General features: G+C 37.8%; 1 protein-coding gene across 1 annotated transcript in view; it reads left to right on the plus strand.

Moving 5' to 3' along the window:
- Window positions 1-3,304: 3,304 nt before the first annotated feature.
- The window catches only part of GK (glycerol kinase), a 37,886-nt gene continuing 18,252 nt past the window's right edge, over window positions 3,305-22,938 (plus strand). The window contains exons 1-13 of the mRNA XM_050914909.1: window positions 3,305-3,382; window positions 11,253-11,326; window positions 11,999-12,105; window positions 12,682-12,759; window positions 13,759-13,838; window positions 14,857-14,994; window positions 15,508-15,617; window positions 16,226-16,292; window positions 17,389-17,406; window positions 18,425-18,460; window positions 19,085-19,152; window positions 20,723-20,765; window positions 21,455-21,535. Coding sequence (XP_050770866.1) covers window positions 3,305-3,382; window positions 11,253-11,326; window positions 11,999-12,105; window positions 12,682-12,759; window positions 13,759-13,838; window positions 14,857-14,994; window positions 15,508-15,617; window positions 16,226-16,292; window positions 17,389-17,406; window positions 18,425-18,460; window positions 19,085-19,152; window positions 20,723-20,765; window positions 21,455-21,535 — 978 coding nt within the window. The remainder of the gene's footprint in view (window positions 3,383-11,252; window positions 11,327-11,998; window positions 12,106-12,681; window positions 12,760-13,758; window positions 13,839-14,856; window positions 14,995-15,507; window positions 15,618-16,225; window positions 16,293-17,388; window positions 17,407-18,424; window positions 18,461-19,084; window positions 19,153-20,722; window positions 20,766-21,454; window positions 21,536-22,938) is intronic.

The raw sequence follows: 22,938 nt of genomic DNA on the forward strand, positions 1-22,938 counted from the left end.
TTTGCCTTCAGCTCTTCCTGGGGGAACACAAAGGTCAGACATCAGTAAGGAAGAGCAGGATTCAACAGCCAAGCCCTCTCTGTCACTAAGAGGCAGAAGGGAAAGACATGTGAACCTCTGGCATCCACTCTTTAATTCACACTGTATCACATGTTTGGAGTAGCCTGACAGAGTCACATTTTGTCCTTAACTTCAGGTCAATAAAAAAGAATCAGCCAGAAAGAGCGGAATGTAATTACCAACATCCCCCCATTCTGCTGAGATGGGAAAAAAAAACCCAAACCCAAACCAAAAAACCCAAACCAAAAGCAAACAACTGGGTTCATTTGCTATTGAAAATAGTTCTTCAGGAACCAAATTATGTTGTCTCTGAAAAATGCATTGTAAATATTTATGTGCTTAATGAATGTGTTTCAAATGTGCTCACTACCTTAAAATATCCAAAAAACCAGTGGGGCTGTATTCGGAGGTAGAGAAAACTTCCATTTGAGTTCAGTCTGCAGAACAAGAGGTCAAAAAGCTGCATGTGGAACAAGAGCACCATTTGCAGGAATCTGCATTGCACTGGCAATTGAAAACAAGTGCCATCTTCATAAATGTAATATTTTGGGGAACTAAATACAACTTTGTTGTAATTAAGTTCTCCAAAATCAATGGGAGCCTCCATTATTTCTGCCAGGCTCGAGATTGTTATAGTAACTATATCTAACTTCCAAAATCTCTCCGTCATAAACAACATACACAAGGCTCCCAACTACCACTTGCTAGATATGAGCTTGATTTCCACCTCCCCACCCCCCATTTTATATGTTCCTCAGTAGGGGAACAGAATAGCTAACATCTTAAGCTGCATTGTGTAGACTTGCCTCAGTGAGATCTGAGCCAGAAGCAGAAGAAATTAGTCCACACAGATATCCATGCTCCTTCCTTTAAAGGAAGCTAATTCCTTTAAAACTATCTCGGCAGAGTGCAGCCTCACATCATCTTACTATAAAGGTACGGCCACAGCTCCACCCTCCCTTCCCTTGCAGGCAGCTTCCTTGGGACATGCCCAGTATCTGTACTAATAACTCTGCAAATAGTAACGCTCATGTATTGTATAATAAATACCATGGGGAAAAATAGTTCTCTTCAAACACTGAATAGAAATGTAAAGGAAGGAAGAGTACACTGTTGAACGAGCTAGGAAGAATAAGGCATTCTCCCTGACTCTGTATTTTCTAGTTTCAGACAAAATTCTTCCCCCTTCTGTCTGTCTTGCTTGCATGTCTGTTGCAGGTTAAAGAAATGGCATAGGTTATCATTGCCACCCCTCCTGTTCCCGGTCTATGAAAATACACAGGCACTGCTAAAGAACACCCAAAATGGTAGACCTGCACCTCCTAGAAAATTTCTATAAGTCAGTGATCTTTATAAATTTTACATAAGTGCAGTAGTATTTCATGTTTTGCATAAATATCAGTCACGATATTGCTTCCTCCCTTTTTGGATCTTGAGAGACCTCAACCTTTGCTGAAAATAGCCGTGTCTTGAGTTAAAATACATTCAAAATACCATATGGCAGTTTTTAAAAGAAACAAAAGAAATAACACAAACCCCACACTTTTCCTAGCAATTATACTAATGAATTCAGACTTAATTAAGATCCCATGAGATTAATTCATTGAATCGCTAATCTACATGGAGATGCTGTAGTCTTGCATAAATTTTTCAACTCAACTGCGGTTGTTGCCCATGGCTTTAGAGTAGAAGCTGCCTGCAGCATACACCATGACAACTGAAGGATGTAGAAGGGAGGGTCTCTTGCAAAGCCGGGAGGGATCGTTATGACCTTCTAGTATGACCTGCTGTGGATCCTTCTCTATGGGTTGCAGCACGTCCCTGAGAAAATTGATCTCTGAACTACAGCTTAAGAAAAAATACCAGTTTTGGTTATAAAATTTTAGAATAATAGAGAATTCTTCATAATGTCTGGTAAGTGGTTCCAGTGTTTCATTACTGTCACTCTTGAAAATAAGGATCTTATTACTTAACTGTATTTGTCTCATTTGAGATTTTGTAATTATGGGCTGCAACTAAATCCCTTGCTATCTATTACACATTAGCAGATAGTGCTGTTCACATCCCAACCAAGGCTCCTAGATGCCAGCTGAAGTACTAACAAACAAAAAAACCATATGTCAGAAGCATTGGGTAAGATGTCACACAAAACACTACCAAGCAGCAGCAATCAGATTTTGCTTATCAGGCAGCAATGCCAACAAAACACCATGAGTTTGGACAACTACCATTAATGTGGAGTTACAACAAAGACAAACCTATTTAATGGCGTCTGTGAGGGCCGACTTACTGGCAACGTGTGTTACTATGTAACTTCTCATGTGCTTTAGTCAGCGTTATTAGCTTTTGCAATTCTATCACGGGTCTTGCAACACCAGCAGTTTTTCTTGACGCACTAGTTACCAACACATAGCAAGGAAAGAAGATCAAGATCCCGTTTCTTACTGAATATTTCTGCTTGATGCAGGGTAAAGCTCTGAAAGATGAAACAAGCCCCTTTGGGGCTGCTAACGTTTTTCGGCCAATACTATGGCTATGGTGACTCAGTTTTGAACGCCTCCTCGGCAATATTCGCTCTGAACAGAAAATTTCCAGCGGACATGCCCGGCTTGGCACCTCCGGAGCGCTCATCCTCCGCGGCTGGATACCGCCTCAGAGCGGCAGCGCCGTCGGCCGGACCCGCGACGGGTTTCTGTCCGCTCTCCCCTACTACGAGCGAAAACAGGTTTCGCTCCGGGGAATGCCGCCGCAGGACACAAATGACCCCAGACTGGTGCCCCGGAACCTCGTCCAGCAGGCTCCCCGGGAGCCTCGCACAGCCCTCCGAAGACCCCCGCCAACCGACACAGACTTCCCTCAGGAAACACCTCAGGTTTCCCGCGCCTCCCCCCCAGGCCAACGGCTCCCCTCACGCCAACCAGGCTCGAGCGAGAGAGCCCGGCTGCGTGCCGCCCATCACATGACTCCCACCCCCGCTCCCACCGCCCCTGACCCACTTCCTGCGCTTCCCGGCCCCGCCCCCCGCCTCCCCGCCCCCGCCGCGCCCCGAGCGCTGGTTGGCTGCGGGCTGACAATGCGCGCGGCAGCGCCCCCCGCTCCGCCCGCCCCCGCCCCGCCCCCCCACCGGCTTCAGCCCGGCAGCCGCGCGCCGGTGGCCGCGAGCTGGCAGGGCAGTGTCAGCGCGGCCGTTACCCGCTCGCTGAGGGATCGCTGAGGGGACCCAACGGGCGGCTGAGCGGGGCTCATGGCCGCGTCGGACCGGATGGTGCTGGGGCCACTGGTGGGCTCTATCGATCAGGGCACCAGCTCCACTCGCTTCCTGGTGAGCATATCGTGCGGCTTGGGGCGGCCCCGGGCGCTGAGGCGTGCGGGGGCAGGCGGCGGACCCGCGGCCTGAGGGAGCCGCTGCTTCCGCTCCTTCCCTCTCACGCATCCTCGCGGAGTCCCTCCGGCCTCTGCTTTGCCCTTGGGGAAGGGCAGGGGGAGAGGGCCGCGCAGGGCTGTGGTGCCGTTGCTCCGGCTCCTGTCTCCTGCCCTGGGCCGGCATCCCTCTGCCCCCCGGCGCGCCGGGGCTGCCGCGCCGCAAGGAGAAGCGGGCGCCGGTGGGCACGGGGGTGACGGAACCGCCGGCCGGCGGTGTCCCCCTGCGATCAGACCCCCGTCGCCTTCCCGCCGCTCTGGGGGGCGAGCAGCGCTGCCCGTCCCGCGGAGAACGGCGGGTAGCGGGCTGTGCGGCGGTGCCAGCAGTGCCCGCCCGGTCCCACAGCAAGCCGGAGGCCAGCGTTTCTTGCTGCTGCTTGAGGGGGCCGCAAAATCTTGCTGCTTCGAGCAGGCTGTTTTAAATCTGTCGGGTATCTCGCCCTGAATGAAATCAAATGGACAAGGTGCTCAGGCACTGGAGAAATAGAGGCGTGTGAGTTCAGTGACTGTGATTAGCTAGTGTTCAGACAATGCAATGACTCTGCTGTGTTCCCCTCTAAAACCTACTTGGGCCTGTTGGAGTGCCTGCTGCAGTTCCAGAGGCTACAACCCTAATGTCAATGCATCCTGTGCACTGTACAAATTCAGGTGACTGAACTTGTACACCTTATGAAAGGTGGGCTTGTTTAAATGCTGGAGGAAGATAGTTTGTTTAAGGATGGGACGACTAATATATTAATCATACATATAAGCCCTTTAGTTTAAGGATCTAGTTATTTCCATATTATGCAATAGACAGTAACTAATGTTGTTATTATATATGAAACTTGCTATATAAACATCCTGCTTGCAAATCTCTACAAATGTCCTGTCACCTAGTCAGTAAATAAGTCATGGTAATTTGACTTAGATCCCAGTGATAATTTCCACCGTGGAAGTGGAATAGAGATAATGACTGGATACAGAATGTTGTCAAATGTGCACAATATTGAACTGGGAAGATGAATGTTTTGGCTTGCCCCCCCCCCCTTTTTTTTTTTTTTAATGCTTCCCCTATGTGGAATGTTCTTTCATGAAGCAGGAGACTAGAATATCTTCTTGACCTGTGTTACCATTATTACTCAATATCACGACCTTCATGGGATTGTCAAATGACAAAACACAGATCTGGGGGTGGAGAGAAACTCCAAACTGACAAATGACACCAGCAGGCTATCTTGAATGCCAGTCAGGAGTCCTTTTCGGAAGAGAATTTGGAAAAGTTCCCTGTAACACCTGAAGATAAATTCTATCTGCTTTACGTGTATGCCAACTTAACTTTTTTCTGAGCCTAAAAGGATAACACTAGTAGAACTAAAGGAGACATTGCAAGCTTTAAATTTATACTCAGGCTCTTTTTACAAGTATTTTTACAAGTTCTTCTAACAAGGAATTTCTTACACTAGATGCATTCATCAATGGCTTGTGTACAGTCGAGGTTTTTTTCTGTCTACCTGAGGTATATTTCCTCTGTTCGAGGATTCAGGTGCTCACACAAATAAATAAGAGGCCATAATTCTTTCCTTAATTTTTTTAAAAAGTGTATTGTGTCTGTCACTCTTCAATTCTTCTTGTATCCATCTCAGTTTCTCTCAATTCATTTCAAAATACAGCATTGTCTTAAACTTGGCAGTGTGATCAAACTATTATGATAATAAAGTTAAGTGGATTTGAGCAAAAAAGATACATCATCACTGAATTAAGTCAGAACATGGGGTAGGGTGGAAGAAGAGGGCAAAGTGTGCAGGCTTCTGCTACAAGCCGCATCAGTCATTCAGATAATAACACATGTATCTGGAGAATTGTGCTGGAAAGAGATTGCCGATTAGAAGAGAGACATTGCTTTGAAATATTTTAAGTCAAAATGTAATGTGGTGTTCTTTTTACTTGAGTTGTTTCCTTGTCTCTCTTATTACCTCTCGATCTTTTACTGTGTTAGTTGTTTTGCATATTTTTTGCGCTGATCTCTCTACATCTTTTTTTTCTGTAGCGCTTCCAACAATTTTCATCTTCACGAAGTCACCAGTCAAAATCAAATTGTCGGTTACTTTGCACATGTCTATTCAGTAGCACAGTGCAACTGTTACTTAGTTTTTTAAGATGGAAGACATACGATTTTGACCAGGTTAAAGATGTCTGGGTGAAAAACTGGTCCTTTGGGGCCAAAGGGTAGTGTCAACAGTTCAGAGTCTATATTTACAATTACAGGTGGCCAATTTACAAGTGCTGTCCCACAGCCATTGGTAGTGAGGGCTGATACCCATAGTATTTTCATCAGCTGCCTGGGGGATGGGTTGGAATGCCGTCTCAAGTTCGCAGATGACCACAGAGCGAGGGGAGCAGTTGACTGGAATTCCAGTTGGAGAAGGGGCCTGGCAGAAGCTTCATGAAGTTTAGCACTTGGGATAGAAGGCTAAGAAGCAGCTTGGTGAAAAAGGACCTGGATTCCTGCTGGACAGCAAGTTGCATATAAGTGAGCAGTGTGTCCTTGTGGTGATGAAGATTAACCACATTAAGAAAAGCGCAGAGTGCAGATCAAAGAAAGTAATTATTGCCATCTGTGTGGCATTTAGGAGGCAGCAGCCAGAACACTGTGTCTGGTTTTGGCCTCCCCAGAGGAAGAGAGAGTCTGAAGAACTGGATTTTGTCCAGCAGAGGGTCACTAAAATGATCACTGTGCCGCACGCAGCGCAAGGCATGCAAGGAGAAGTTGGGAGATCAGGGGTTGTTTCATCACAGGGGAGTCTAAGGGTGTATCTTCAGCTATCTAACCAGAGTTTGTAGAGAACACAGAACCAGCCTTTTCTCAGGTGTGCGCAGAAAAAGACAACAGGCAATGAACACAAGTTGCAGCAAGTGAAGTTTCAAATAGATGGAAGGAAGAAATGTTTCACTATGAGGGGCTCTGGGTCAGAGGCCCAGAAAGCCTGTGGAATTTCCATCCTTGCAGATGCTCAACACCTGACTAGAAAAGGCCCTGAACAACCTGGTCTAACTTTAAATTTAAGCTTACCTGAGCAGTAGGTTGGGCTAGACGACCTCCAGAGATTCCTTCCAGAATTAATTATTCTGTGTACAGATGTAAGTTTTGAGAGAGTCTCCTGCTTACGTGAATGAGGCTGTATGAGCATAGATGATAAAGAAGCACCAGAACTTACGTGCATTTCTGTTACTGTCACTCCTTATTTATCCTTGCCTCTCACACACAATACATGTACGGTTTTAACTTATGCTGTAGTTTTACCCTCTGGGGACCCTAATTTGCATCTTTTCTTTGCTAAGCTACTTGCTTTTGCAAAACAAACTCTAATTATTTTTGAGATCTCAACTTCTGTTAAGTTGAGTTGAACCTGGGTAACAGATTCAGAGTTACCAGGGAGAGCGCAGTGCTTTGAGTACCATTGCAATTGCTTAAGGCTCATTTTCTTAAAGATATCAAGCAGGAAAATAAATTGAGTAGGCTAAACAAATATATTCAGATGACTAAATTCTGGTCTAGATGTTTTGCCAAATATTTTCATCAAATACTTGCATCTCTCATGTTCCATTTTATTTTATTCAAGAATCATATCATAAAAATCCGCTGTAACTTCTTTTGCTAAAGGTCTTGGGATCAGGAGCTAATGGCCAGCTGAACCACTGCCCGATCTCTTGAAAGGTATTTGCTGGGTAAAGTCTTTCTGGCATTTTATCCAGGAACAGCAAGAATTGAAATATTCAGTGAAATACACATACAGTGAAGTACATATACAGTACTTCAAGTTCTAAGTTTGTCAGTCAGCCAGACAATTTTTTTTTTCCACCTCAGTGGACTATGTCTTTCTTCCTTTACTTACATTTCCAGAAGAAACATTCAAATAAAGCTATATCACACTGTAAGCATTCTTTTCAGTAAACAAAAAATGGTTTTAGATAAGGAAAAAATTAGTACCCATTGAGCTTACCCTTCAGAGGGAATCCATTTCATCCCTCTACTGAAGTAACATGACCTTTTGGGAAAAAGCAAAACTTGATTGTATGGCTAATGAGAAGGGTTAAAAATATTACAAATACTTCAATTTTTCCCTAACTCTTAGCTTTTATCACTTAAAATACATTGTAGTTTTGCTTTTTTTTTCCCATAATCATAAGTACCTCTTTGAGGGGGGAGGGAGGTCTGTTCATCAGGAGCCTTCCAAGCAAGATAATTTCCAGGAGACTTGTTAAACTGTACTTATTCATAAATTCTGACTGCCTGCTAATCCTAGTTAAATGCTACAGGTGGAATTATTGTTTGTCTTTCGTCATTCCCCCATTTGGGTTGATTTCAATGCAATTTCAGAACTCCAGCTCTGAGCTTGTTTGCCTGCAAAGCAGTAGCTGTTCCAGCTTAACAGAAACTCATGAAGATACAGCATAGTCTAACAGAAGTAGCTTTTCTGCAGGCAGAGTTACGTGGCAAAGCTTGAGAGTCATCAGAAGTTACTTCTAAAATCTCTTTTTGCTATTGTCTTTTCAGCTGTGCAGCTTCTTGCATCACTTCCATGAGCCTCATGTTTCTGTTTGTCTCATATTTCTTTTCATTCTTTGAAAATTGTTACAACTGATTGATCTGAATTCTTTTCCACTAAGATGATAAAGACTCAATGTAATACCATGCAACTGTTTTCACCCCTTCATATGATGTCATGTATTATATTAGAGACCCTATAAAGCACTTGAATTAAGTGGTCAGCCCTTGTGCTTGTCTGCTTGCTTACATACAGCATAGCTAAGTAGGTCTTTCTTCTCTTCTTTGCTCTTGAGATTCAAGGCTCAAGCTCTAATTCTTTGTATGACAATTTGTTGGGAGTGGAAGGAGGGTGTTATTTATTCCTTTTCTTTAATCTCTCAGCACAGAATTCAGTACATATCTGGTGGTTTTCACTGTCTTTCATCAAATCATCTCTGTTCAAGATAGCTCTACACGTCCAAATAGCCTAGACAATTCTTTTGTGATGACTGCTGATAAAATTAGGGCAAAACTGACTTTGACTTTTCCCCCCCCCTACAAAAAGTGAGAGATCAGTATCATAAGCTGGAACCAGTTCTTAATGAATATGAAAGGAAGGAAAGCAGTGACAGAAATACACTTCAAACCTGTTTCAACAGGAATGTATTGACCTTATCTGAATTACTTATACTTATTGTCACCTATTTCTCTCTCTCACCAGTGTCAGAGAGAAACAAGGACGCTTTGGGGGTTTTTTTTGGCAACAGGGGTTTTTTTTTGGGGGGGGGGGGACAGGGAAGGAGGGAAGATCCCATTTGTTCTATTTATTCCCTACTTTGTTTATCTTCTTCTAGGTTTAAATGAAATGACTCATTTATGTTTGGCATCCTTTCGTGTATCAGAATTCTGTTTATCACTGTAGAACATGGTATTGTTCTCAGTGAAACTTTTTAATCCCTTGCCCTGAGGTACAGGGAGTGTCTGCTGCTTTTGTTGAGGATGTCAGAAGCTTGCAGTTTTGTTTGTGATGGATTAGGAGAGTGTGTTTACCTAGTTCTTCTCTATGGGCATGAAAAAATCTATGCATTTGTAGTGTTATTGCTTCTGTTGAGAATTTATTGCTGTTAGAACAGCTTGCTTAGAGGGAGGCAAAAAGCCTTGCTGTGCTAGAGCTTCACCCTTTATTATCTGTGGGTCACACACTCCAGGTTCAATGAATGACCTTGTCTAATTGAATCTGTATTTATTTCCTGCTAACAGTAGGAATCCTTATGCACTGCCTTCTGTTTCAAGGAACACTGAATGATTAATGGTGAATGATTACCAAATGATATTTAACATTGTTACTAGGTCAGATACATACAGGTTCAATAAAAAGTCTTCTATCTTTCTATCTTTATTATAAAAGCTTAGTAAATGTTACTATGCTTTTGGCAGAAAGGCAATTTCAAGTAAAAAAATCTTGCTGCATACATGCAAAACTTATACGTTGCATAGCATTTTAAGACCCGTATCCCATTATACTAGTTCCTTCCAAATATGTAGTACTGACAGAGCTTACCCTTTTATTAGGATAGCTTCATGTCAAGCCTGAGCTGGTAGATGAAACACAGGTAAGTAAATATGGTAAAAAGAATACAGTGGTGCTTTTTCTATGTAATCTTTCCAAGTGATAACAGAAAAGGATGAACATGTACCTTTTTAAGATTTCTTTTCTGGGCAGTGGAGGGGAAAAATTAGCTTATAGTATTTTCCAGAGAGGTTGTGCTGTTTCCATCCTTGGAGGTTTTCAAGACCTGCCTAGAAAGAGTCCTTGAGCAGCCTGGTCTAATCTCATAGCTGACCCTGCTTTGAGCAGGAGGTTGTACTAGAGATCTCTCAAGGTCCCTTTCAGCCTGAATTATTCTATGATTCTAATATTTAACTAGAATGTTTCTGAACTTCAAAGTTTCACTCTAAAGATACACTTTAAGGTTTCAACGAAACTGGAGAATCAGAACTTCATCTGCTCTATGTCAGAATTGTTCTGATAGTTTCAGAGTAAACTGTACTATCTAAATGAAATCAAGAGTTTATGGATTAAAAGCTTTAACAGAAATTCCTAAAATTTGTGGAATGAGAAGAGAGCATTACCAAGGAAGTCTAGAAAAGATTCAGTTGTATCCTAGAGAGTGGATGGGTATAACTGAATTTTGTACCCTTAGCATGAGAGTGGTTTCTAAATCTGACCCTCCTCTGCTTGCCATAAAAAGATAGGATGATGTCCTACTGGCATGTTCTGCAGTTCACCTGAGTCTGCTGTTAGATTTTGCTTTCTAGGTCCCTGAACGTTCCTCAAGCGAAAGATTCTGCATGGTGCTAGTGAGAAAGAGCCGTTTTCACAGGAATGTCGTCATTGCCCAGTCAGTTACGTTGGCTTACTCATTGTACAATTAAGTTGGATGTTTTACTGGGTGTCATTTTAGCTTGGCCACAGTAAATTATTTTTGGAAACAGGCCACTGATGGTTAATGAAGACCGTTGTGTATTCTAGCTGAGCTTCTGCTGCAAGGCAGAGCCTCTTACTTGTGATACCTTAAGAATAGCCATTAGTATAATCCTCAGGATTCTCTACTCTGCTGGTTTTTATTGTAGTATGTCCAAATCTAAGTCACTTTTCTGCATGTTCTTCTCTTTTTTAATGTATTGTGTTGCTGCAGTGACGTTCTTTTCTTGTCAGATTGTTTATGATGAGCTCTGTATTTGTAGCTTGTTTTGAAACAAACTGGGCTCTGCACAGGTGCTTTTTCTTTCTTCACAGCTTGGTCCCTTCTGTGATTTCTAAACTACATGTGATTGTCTGTCTCTTAAAATGACTCTTCCTAAAAGTGAGCTAACCCAAGAAAAGGCATAGCTCTGGCATTAGAGTATCAGAGCAGGAACTAAAGAAATGTTATCATGACTAGTGTGAGTATTTTACTGAGAGGTATGTTCTAAAATGCATCATTAGTTTAATTTCTAGAACCTCCACAGGAAAAAATGTGGTTCTTTCCCAAACTATCAGGAAAAAAAAGCAATTATATTTGACAGCAAAATATTCTTTGCTTACCTTAATTACAAAAATTCATATATCTGAACCCAGGTTATGTGGATATTTGGGTTGATGATAGAAAATTACTATCAATTATCATGGCACTGTATTTGTTCAACAGAATAAATGTTAATTTATTGTTGTTTAAACTTCTGTGTTCATAGAAAATTCCGTTGTGTAATTTATTTGCAGGTTTTTAATGCAAAAACAGCAGAGCTCTTGAGTCACCATCAAGTTGAGATACAGCAGAAATTCCCTAAAGAAGGGTATGAATTTTCTGTGGCTTTTTATTTGTGTACGTTGTGGTAGAGCTTATGTATTTTTACCTATGAATGATCAAAACTGAAGTTGATTAATAATTACTAAGAACATAATATCTACTATAAAAGACTGTGTGGTAGGAAAAATGGCATAAAAAAACTCACATTGGGTATCCGGTATGTGCTCTGAGTTATGTAAACTAAAAATACTTAGTGTTTTACTCTGACCACTCATTAATGTATTTAAAGTTCAAACTTTAAACTTTAAAACTAAAGTTTAAACAAGACTTAAAGTCTCATTTAAAGTGGTAAAGCTGGTCATTTTTACAATTGAATCATAGTCTTCAGCTTAGTCCATAGAAATTGCTTAGTTTGTTCTCTGAGGTGTTTTTTTTGTTTGTTTGTTCTTAACTGACCTACCATTTGCTGCCAAAGCCCTCTGTATAAAATAAAACAAAGCAAAATTCTTCGTTTTCTGCAGATGTTTTTGTTGTGAAAATACAGCTTACTGTTTAAAAAGAGTTTGAAATTAATTACGCTTTTTCTAGATATGTGAAACATACTTAGTAGTTATGATTGTATCAAAATGCTCAGCTGGTTTTTCAGACTAGAATTTCTTTTTTTCCCTAAATGTAATTTTTTGTCTTTTTATTAACTGGTGTTTACTGTTTGTTAAAGATGGGTGGAACAAGATCCAAAAGAAATATTGAAGTCTGTCCATGAATGTGTGGAAAGGGCCTGTGAGAAACTGCAACAACTGAACATAGACATCACTAACATAAAAGGTATTCCTAGTACTTAAGGGTAACTCAGGGCTTTAACATACTCATGGTTGAACAAGTCAGATTCTCTAGTTTTTAAGTCAATAAACAGAAGGGTGGCAGCATATGCTGGCCTCAAAGAAAATGTTAAATTGGAATTGAGAGCAGTTTGTTTGGGAGGAATAATGAGAAAATAAGTCCTTTGTGTGTATTAGCAATGCAGAATCTACAAAGTAGACTTAACCTAGTCTTGCAAAATCACAGAGACAAGTGATAAATGCAGAAATTCTGAAATTTAAATTAGAACTTATTGGGAAAAGCTAGTTTCCCTGTCAGTGTTGTTGCTGTCTCAGGTTGTGGCAAAAAAAAAGAGAGATTTAGAGGACATAGGTTAAGCAGCAAAAGTTGAATGATGAGTTTTTAAAAGTAATATTTCTGGATTATAACATGAAAAAGTTGGAAGCTTTTTATTTCCCATTTACTTTCCTCTTCTCCTTACCTGTTCCTCCCTCCTCTCCACCTCTCCCTTCCCTCCCTCACTCCCCAAAAGGGGAAAAAAAACCTTCTGAAAAGGATACTTCTTTCTATTTTGTCCTGAAGCCATTGGAGTCAGCAATCAGAGAGAAACGACAGTGGTTTGGGACAAGACAACTGGAGAACCCCTTTATAATGCTATTGGTAACTACTATACTTTCTGAATATCTAATATCATAAAATGAGTGTGTTGTAGAAAAATGCTTTCCTAGTTTCCTGTGCAGATCTCTTTGTGGCCTAGCCTACTAACTTCTTTGATTTTTTGATATCTGTGTCATAAGCTGTGTGTTTGTATACACCAGTGCAATTAAAAAAACCTATTGTTAAAATTATTACTTAATAGTTAATAAATTGATTTATGGGCTTTTAACAAAAAACAATGTTCCTGAGGGGTTTTGTACATCCCTGGCATGTAATGAAGCTCTGACTTACGCCCTATTACTTCCTTTTAAATGAAGGAGCTTACTAAATTTTCAGGATGCTTTTGATTTAACTTTAAAGGAAAAACGTGTTAAGTAGGTTTAATGAATACTCACTGATTTGGAGTTTTATTTTTAATTTACCTTAGCTTTTCAGATTATGTCAGCTGAGAAATGGTAATTGTGTAGATTTGCTCTTTTAGGCCATGTCAAGTGCCAGATTTAGTTTAGCATAGTATCACTGAAAAACCAGGACTCTTCTATATTCAAATATATGTTGTTAACAGCTTTATCTTAAGCCTAGCTGTACCTTGATAACTCTGACATAGCACTTTAGTTCAAAGTTTTCATAGGAATAGTAAATAATCAACCTGCTATTTGTTTTAACCTCTTAGTTTAATGACAGTCATCTGCTGTAAACAAAGTAATATTAGTCATTTGCTTATACTCTGATAGAGAAAAGTATATATCCTATTATGTGGAAAATCCTGTTTGATTTCTTAAATCATTTGTTCTAAATCAAATGAGTTGTTTAACCATTTTTAATTTTTACAACAGTGCATTTAAAATACAATGGCAATACAATATTCTTTCAACTACATGAAAAGCTAAAAATAAAGACAGGAATTTACTGACAAGAGCTCTAGTTTTGTAGAAGAAGCTTGTACATGTCACTTTTTGTGTATTAAATCAGTTGATCAGTTAATTTTATTCGTGTTTTCAGTGTGGCTTGACCTGAGAACCCAGTCAACAGTTGAACGGCTTCTTAAAAGAATTCCAGGAAAAAACAAAACCTTTTTTAAGGTAAGAGATATTCCAGAACATTTAAATAAGCTGAACTCTTATTGCTACAGTATATGATGTTTTGGAGATGTGTGCTTAAAATTCCCCCAAACGAAGTAAGTCAGTTGTAGCTTCTAGTCCCTTCTTAGCTTGTCAAATAATAAAAAATGTGCATAATTCTATACACTGATCTGAGACTGAAAAATGTTCATTTTCCTCAAAATAAGTGGTTAACACTCCTTACATATCTCACTAGAGAAGTTAAATGAGTAATCGTTAGTGAGACTTAATCATGTGCTACCTATCCAATGATAAGTAAACATCACACACAAAAATTAAGAGCAAGCAGAAAAAAACTGTTTGGAAAATGATTTATTGATGTGAAATATATTATCCTTTCTCATCTTATGCCTTAATTTTAAAATTAACTGCAACCAATCTGAGAACTGGGAAGACAGTTTATAAAGAGCAAATACATTCTTTTTTCTATATGGGTATATATATAACAATTTGGAAAATAAATGCTTGCAAAAAGGTGTCATAATTCTTTGATTTATATTTTCCTTGATTGGTTGTATAAATGTTATATATTTTATATATCGTATGTTTTCCTATAGGCAGGAAATGGATGGCAAAAAGCATATGAACTTATTTGATTTTTAAATTCTAGTGGAATACAAAATCCATCTTTCCTGTGTTGTGCTGCTCATTTTTGTTTTCATTACTTGCTGTCTAGTCATACAGGGATATCCTAGATAAGACAAGACTTCTGCAAACAACTGTTTCCATGTAAATGGTCTTTGAACTGCATTTAGATCAGCTTTGATCTTTGTCCATTAATGCATTGGTCATTTGGTTTTGTTATTTTCAGACTTGTGTATTGTATACTTAGTACTTATTTAAATAACAAGTTTGTGTAATTACTCTAAGTTTTGTGTCTTCAATTTTTCACTTACTATCACCATTTTTATATATAACTACAGTATTCATGGAAAAGATACTTGCGTGGTGTTTAAATGATTTTTTTTTTATTTTACAGTTCAGGACTGGTCTTCCACTTAGCACTTATTTTAGTGCAGTGAAACTTCGATGGCTTTTGGATAATGTGGAAGAGATTAGGCAAGCAGTTGATGATGGAAGAGCTATGTTTGGGACTATTGATTCATGGCTTATATGGGTATGTATTTATGAGTTTATTATCACTCTTTTAAAAATGAATTTCCATATCATGCAAATTCCTCTGAAAAGTACTGTGGCACAATGCTCACTGATCACACAGCAATGTCAGTACAAGCCACTAAAGAAATTCCACTAAAGTTCCTTACAAGATGAACTTTTACTGTCCCTCTATCACTATATTTTTTTTTTGTAGATGTTTATGTGTGTGTAGTTTACCATTTATAGGTTGCTATAAGATTTTGCTCATGCTTTTGGAAAAATCTTGGACTTTAGAAAGGTGTATTATTAGCCACTTTTGCAATATAAGAATCCAGGAGGTACTATTGTACCCGTATTACCTCTCTCATGCCTTTGTTCCACTATAACAGGTCTGCCTCTAGTTGCTGCAGGAATATCAGAGTTCCCAGTCCCAAGCTGAAAGCTTTGTGAATTTAGAAAGTTTTTTTGTAATTTGTTGAAGTAAACCTGTATCTTTTCTTGGCGAATACTGTTGATATCTTTTTTTGTTCAGAGTTTGACAGGTGGAAAGAATGGAGGCGTTCACTGTACGGATGTAACCAATGCCAGTAGAACAATGTTGTTCAACATTCATTCCTTGGAATGGGATCCTGAGCTCTGCCAGTAAGCTCAGTTTTTCAGTAATACTGTTATTTAAATAGCTTCTATAAGTGACGTGTGAAGAAACTCACTTAATAGCAAGAATCTCTTATCTAGACTAAGATCAGCAATTACTGTTGTATTTACTGTTAACATTAGTAATTAAGAGTCACTGTTCTCCAGATGTCCAAATTACAACTGTCTGGATTAATTAAAAGTAGCAGATGTTTCCTGTAGGTGGAAGACTGGTTCATGGAAACAATGACATTTAATAGTTTCTTTATTCCTTAATCAAATTTGTAAGGCAGTTATGATGATAGTGTCTCTGTTTTGAATTTAAATTGATTGACAACAATATTATAAAGATATTGTTGGAAGAGGAATGACTTCCCACATGAAAGAGTTGGATATGTCTTCAAAATATTCAAATATATGCTGTTTTACTCCATAATTCAGTGTCACGTACTCTAACAAGTGGAAAAAATACATAGTGATGGATTAAACCCTAGAAATCGAAGTTCCTTTTATAGTTTTTTTTTCTTTACAGCTTAAACTTATTTAAGAAAATAAAGGCAAAATGCTTTCTGATTTAGCACTGACCATATATATAAATTATTTTGTACTGTGTTCAGGTTCTTTGATATTCCTATGGAAATACTCCCAAAAGTACGAAGCTCCTCTGAGATTTATGGCCTGATGGTATGTTTTCTTCTGTGTGTGTGAAGTTAATCTTGTAAAAATATAACTGTATCAATATAGATTTGACAGAATTTCCATAGATTGAGACTAATGGCTTTTTCTAGACCAGTTTTGTTTGATTTATGATTAGTATGTCATTATCTACTGTTGTATAATATTATATGAAGTTGAATATTTGTTGTTTTCTAAGTGTCAAATAGACAAAACAAGATGGGAGAGATTTTTGATAAGGATAAAAATTTAATTTTTTATTAGTTATTGATTTAGAAACTACCCATCAGAATGTAATGTCTAATCAGTAAATTAAAAGACTGAGATTGCTGTTATTAGAGCACAATATTTTTACTTCTTGTACAACTGAAAAGAAGAGATGAAAGTCACTATGGAAGTCTTTGTGATCTAAGAAGACTGGACAAGATGTGTAGTGTCTTATTTCCACATAACTGAAGGCAAGAGTAGTCAGTTTATGTGAACTGGAAAATCACAAGTGACACCTTAGGTTGTCTTCTTTTTGAAAAATAAACTTCTCTTGCTGTGTATATTTGCATAGCACTCAGTAAAAAAAATATTTTGGAATATTGTGATGTCTTTTTAATCACATTGCTTCCAGTGCAACTGTGAATATTACTTAGGAGTAAATAATAAATTGTTATCATTAGCTGAGGTTTGAAGTTTACTCTGATGCAGCACCAACTCTTCTGATACAGTGGCATCTAGTTTATTAGCTTTAGAATCGGATAAAGTGGATATTGTGATTTTGTGTTCTTTTTCCTGGTATTTTGCCCTATTGTTTACTAACATGTAGAACATACAGGCATTTTGTAATTAAGACAAGTTATGAGATTCTTATTTAAAATATAACTAACTTGCCTGAAATGTAAGTATTTTTGCTAACCTTTTAATGGAGATGCCACTAGAAGTCATTGCTGACTTTTATTAATGTGAAGGTCAGATGAGAGTGAGTTGTATTAAGCTGAATGAGTGAGGTAAATGGAAAAAGATGAAACAGAATAGCTGGTCACTTTAAATGTGAACTTTTGTTTCTTTTCCCCTTTTCTTCCTTTTTTTTTCTTTTTCTTCCTTTTGCTGACTGTAGAAAATCTGTCCTAGCCTGGTGAGTAGAGGCTTCCATTAGGCTGACCACCTATATCTTATCCATTCTGTTCAGATGCTGTGCATTTCCATTGGTTTAAGGATTAGTAAAAGCACGCTTTCTAGACCAATAAGTTTGGCGGGTATTTCCAAATTTGAGATATTACAATTAGAGTTCATGCCAAAGTTGTTTCTAAAATGTAATCTTGATGTATGCATTTGCCTTAATTTGCAGGCTGGTGAGTATTTTTTTATAGTGAAGTCAAAAATACAGCTACTGGCTAATAAATGTTGGCTGTTTCATTTTATAAATGAGAAAAGCAAGCCATTCTTTCTACAAATATTCATTCTATTATAGTGAAACATCAGATTCATGCAGGGTTTTTTAGTGCATTTATAAACTCAATTACCTTAAATCCAGTTAATTAAAATGAGAATTAAAGAAAAAAAGATTCAGATTGGAAATGCACTTGCATGGCTTCACTGAAAATGCATTTTCACAATTGCACAAAGAAACAATTTAAAGAAAGAAGTAAAAATTGCCAGGATATAAATTTCTTGTGATACTTATTGCAAGATTGCAACTGAAAAACTATGTGGTAGTGTTTGGAAGAAATTCTATATGAGACTTAAAATGCTGTATCTTAAAATGAGGCATCTGTCTTTGCTTAGTATGTCATCATAATCATGTTTTTTTCTAGTCACTTTACCATTTTTGTACTTTTGCATTTTACACTTGACACTGCACAGATTACACTGAACCTAATTTTCTATACACTATGGTTTCAAGAAAATTTATGTTAAGAACTGTTGAGGTGACATAAAGTATACCTGTAAATTTCCTGCTCTCCATTTTTTAGCGTTTTAGGCATGAGCTGCATTAAGCTGAAGTCCAGTATACACCTGAACTGAACCATGTTGCTTATGTGACCCTTCTTTGTTTTCCTTTGAGCATTACAAGTTTAGCTTCTTTTTCATTGCCTTAAATTGTAGTCATGGAAAGCTAATTTGGAGCTTTTCTTTCTCTTTTTGTGAATCAGAAATCTGGAGCTTTGACAGGTGTACCAATTTCCGGGGTAAGTCCTACTTCAACTCAGATTCTGGCATGAGAACCTGATACTGCATGAACATATCTTCACTGGAAAAAGCTTTAAGATGGGTGAAATTGAGTTGATGTTTTTTTACTTCATGTTAAAGATGAAGTAAACTTTTGAAGTTGAATTATTAATTGACTGGATTCTTCATTATTAAGTTAAGGTCTGGCTGTGGAAATACAGCTGACAGCTTTAACGTGTATGTGTAGTGCTGTTGGAATCTTAGGATCTCTAAGTAAGTGAGTAACATTACAAAATGGAAGCGAGCTCTGCTTTATATATAAAAGGAGTTCAGTATATACATAATCCAGAAATGTTGGGCAGATTCTCAGCTTTTTCCAATACAACATGCATAAAGATAGTAAATTTTAATTTTGATTTCTTTAAATTGTTCACCATAAGTAGCACAACACATTTCATTTGCAGTTCTTACAAAGGGAAGAGTAGTAAAAAGCACAGGTTGTCTCTGTAGATTTTTCCTCACTTTCAATTACCTGCGCACTCCTAATAGATTAGAGTTATAGTTAAATATATCTGTTCATGTTCCTTTTTCATGCATGTGATTCATGTGCAGACATTTGCTAAAAAAAAAAAATCTCTTTTCAGTGCTTGGGTGACCAGTCTGCTGCTCTTGTTGGGCAAATGTGTTTTCAGGATGGGCAGGCAAAAAATACGTAAGTTATTATGAAAGTTGTAAGATAAACACACTGTTCTGTTTTGAATTTAGTATTGTGTTCTCTTTCAAGCTAACTGCCAAATGCTTTGGTAGTTACCGCATAACTACAGCTCTACCTTTTGACTGTGTTGACCTACAAAGTAAACAGTGTCCTGACTTTTATATAAAATAGTGAAGATATTAAAGTTACATGGTTTGTCAGGTATATTTTGGAACAAAGTCACTGTGAGGAAATATCTCTGTGTTACAGGAAGTTTTTCATTTTAAAATTCTCCAAAACACAGATTAGAACAGTTGCAGTATCATTTAAATTGTGACCTAAAGTTAAACAAATACAGGCCGTGTGAGTTAGATTGCATAGACTTGAATGACAAGAAAACCACAACATCGCTAGATGGGAAAGGTTCATTTCAGTTGCTGTGCTTAGTTTTGCTTCTGTGTCTAGCTCAGTGTGGAGAATTTTACATTTGTTTTTTTTCTATTTCTCAGCCTCTTAGTGTCCCTTGTTTAAAATAGCTGCTCAGTTAAATCAGGCAACTGGTGTAATCAAACATTCATTTGAGGAAAAGCTCTCTGCTTAAATGACTTACTGTTCCATTTACAACCATGTGCTTAACTGAGCATGTAGGTACATACACAGTATGGGACTTTCACAGATTTAATTACACATTAATCTATACTTGTTGCTAATTAACCTTCACTTTATCTTTTATATTTATACACAAATGTAATGGTTAGTGGCCTTCTATTTTAGTAAAACAAACATGTTTTTAAGTAATATTGTCACAAAATATTTTTATAAGAAATACTTTATAACACAAGAGACCTTTTGGAAAAAAACCAGCTAAACCAAAAGGTAAAAGTGAGATTTTTTTTTTTAACCTATTTGTGTTATTACTTTACCCTTTTTCTCTCCAAATATAACTGAAGACTATCTCAGTGCTATTCTAAGCTATTAATTTTCAAGGTATTAAAAAGGTAGGGAACTCATAATTTCTTAGAATAAGTTAGAGCGGATTATAAGTATTTTGTACTCCTTATATTAAAATGTGTCCTTATATGTGTGTGTATGCACACATATATGTGATGTGGTTTTCGAATGAGAAACATGCCATTTTTAGAAATTTTTGAACTGAATATGTTTAAAGAAAACCTTCTCCTTTGTAACAGGAACAAAGTTTCTTAAATTTTCCCCTTTAAAAGCTTGAATTTAATATTGTGAAATATTTATTCTATAAAGTAGCTTTCATAATCAGCTTAAGTTGAAGTAGGTAAACACTGCCACCAAAGAGGAATTCACACTTAGTTTTCAGCTGTATCTGCTCCTTGATCAAGTATTATACAAGGAATAGCCAGAGAGAGAGATGTGGGACTAGATTTTTCAGCTGCAGGCTGTATTTAAGTCAACTTTTTGAGAATGGTTTTATCATCGGTTAATGGTAACATAACTGTCAAGGGGCAAAAATTGATGTCTTGATTCTCCACAGGGGAGTCATGGATTCATGAATTGCAGTAACAGGTTATCCTTTAAACATCCTGGTTTTAACTTTCCTTTGCTTTCATGCTAGGTATGGAACAGGGTGTTTCTTGCTGTGCAATACAGGTCAGAAGGTCAGTTGCATTTTTTAGTTGTTCACTTTTTTTTTACAATTTTTATTTAAGTTCTTGAGTACAACTATATATTAGCCTTTCTTAAACTTATTAGCAACAATTATATTGCTAGAAATAAGGAAAAGTGCATACTGAAATCTGAAAGAACAGAAAGTAATAATTTGTTCAAGGTGTTTCAGTAAGACTCCATTTCCTAGCTCCTTAAGTTTCCAAAAAGAACTTTTCATAACAAGTTTCTTGCTCTTTCCTTGTATATGTTTCTTAACCTCCCCCAGAAGTGCTGAGTGTTGTGTTACTTAACCACATGCTTTTCTCCTTGTCTTGGCTATTTTATTTCTTCCCTTCGTTTTCTCCCATTGTTTCTTTGTAGTTGTAGTTGAATAAATAATGCAAAGCTTTGGCTTCCTTCTCATTCACATCTCCTTCTAAAGACCCCCAATTCTTTGCTATAAGGAGGCTGGAAAGATCTGAGGCACCTTGTGGAAACGAGAATTAACACCAGTGATCTGAGGGTCTATCTTAGGTGTTTATTTAGAGTGACTGATAATTTACTTTGTTTAAACTTTCCATATTTCATTTTTTTTCCAGTGAAGGTTTTGTCTTTTGTTTATTATCATTTGAATATTTTTATTTAAGTATTTTCTGCCTCTGTTCATGCTTTACCTTTTCTTTCCCTTTTCACCATTTAGTCTGTGTTTTCTGAGCATGGTCTTCTAACCACAATAGCTTACAAACTGGGCAGAGACAAACCTGTTTGTTATGCACTAGAGGTAAGTCCAGTAATTTCTTCCTTTATGTAGTGATACATGTTCTTGTTTACTTCCGTTTTCTAGTATCCTTATGTTATCTTCAGTTGCATGGAAATCAAAATAGCTTTGTGTTATAGCTTGTGTGCCTCAAGGCTTATGTGTCGTTTTGGTTATCTCTATTTCCAATCTATATTATCTAATCTAATAAAAATATTTCCACATTGCATCATTTATATTTTCAGGGTATGATGGCTAAAACATTTTTTCTGTTGCACAGTCTTTCAGATCTTTAATAAATTTTATAAATAAATAAAACAGAAAAACATTTATACTAAATTTGGTTTAAAAAAGAGAGAAAAAAGTACTAGTGTTTCAGTTATCCTCTCATAATAAAAGTCATAACTAAATGTCTTTGGTTTTTATTTCATTCTAATGGATTTTACTTCTAAGTTTAAAAATCTGAATGAAATTTCTGGGACAAGAATCCTCTAACAATTGAGCTTTTTTTACCTACTAAGACTTAGGTGCCTGCTTCCAGAATTTAGTTCCTCAGTTCTCCGCACAACTCTGAGGGCATCCAAATTCTGTAGAAAATTGGATTTACTTTAACTTCAGGGTTCGTTGTTCTAAAGCTCTGCTTGTGAAGCACAGATCAGCTGAACACCTATTTGGCACCAAAGCTTTGTTGGGAATTACAGAATGATTATTCTTCCATCTGTGTTGCTTAGTGGGCTTGATCTAATAGTTATTCTCAAAACACGCATACTGAATTCTCTGCTGCTATTGAGCTTTTGTAGAGAGCCTGTTTTTTCCATGTGAAATAGACAAAGACAACACACAGGATTTTCTTCACTGGGAGAATAGTTTGTGGCTTACAGTACTTTACTAGGATGTGGGAGACTGTGTTCATTTCCTTTTCCTTCCCTAAGGGAAGTTGATCTTGCATTTGCCATGTTCTGGCAAACTTTGGGGTTTTCGTTTTGTGTGGGTGTGTGAGAGGTTTGTTTTATTTTTAACGCATGTTCTTAAAGCAAGAACTGGAACTGTCTTGAGAGTGATTTGTATTTCTGTGTTCTGAAACACATGCATGTGTACTCTGCTTCTTCCTCATCTCCAAGTCTTTAATGATATCGTCTGAAGAAATGGCTTCAACAGAAGATATTAAGTGTCCTTTATCCTATATCCATGCTAGAATCATCTACAATCTGCTGGTTAAGACACTTCCCAGAGAGGCAAAAAACATGGATTCAGGCTTTTCTTTTAATCAAACCCATATCTTGTAACTGTAATAGCTAGCTGGTTAGAAAACACCGCTGCTGCTTCTAGCAATGGCTTTGAATGAAAATATAATGCTGTTCCTGTTTTACTTGAAGCTTCGTCTAGTAGACTTGAGACTGTCTTGTAGAGAAGTCCATTTGGACTTT

Source organism: Gymnogyps californianus, chromosome 1, assembly GCF_018139145.2.
Source record: "Gymnogyps californianus isolate 813 chromosome 1, ASM1813914v2, whole genome shotgun sequence".
Taxonomy (NCBI): Eukaryota; Metazoa; Chordata; class Aves; order Accipitriformes; family Cathartidae; genus Gymnogyps; species Gymnogyps californianus.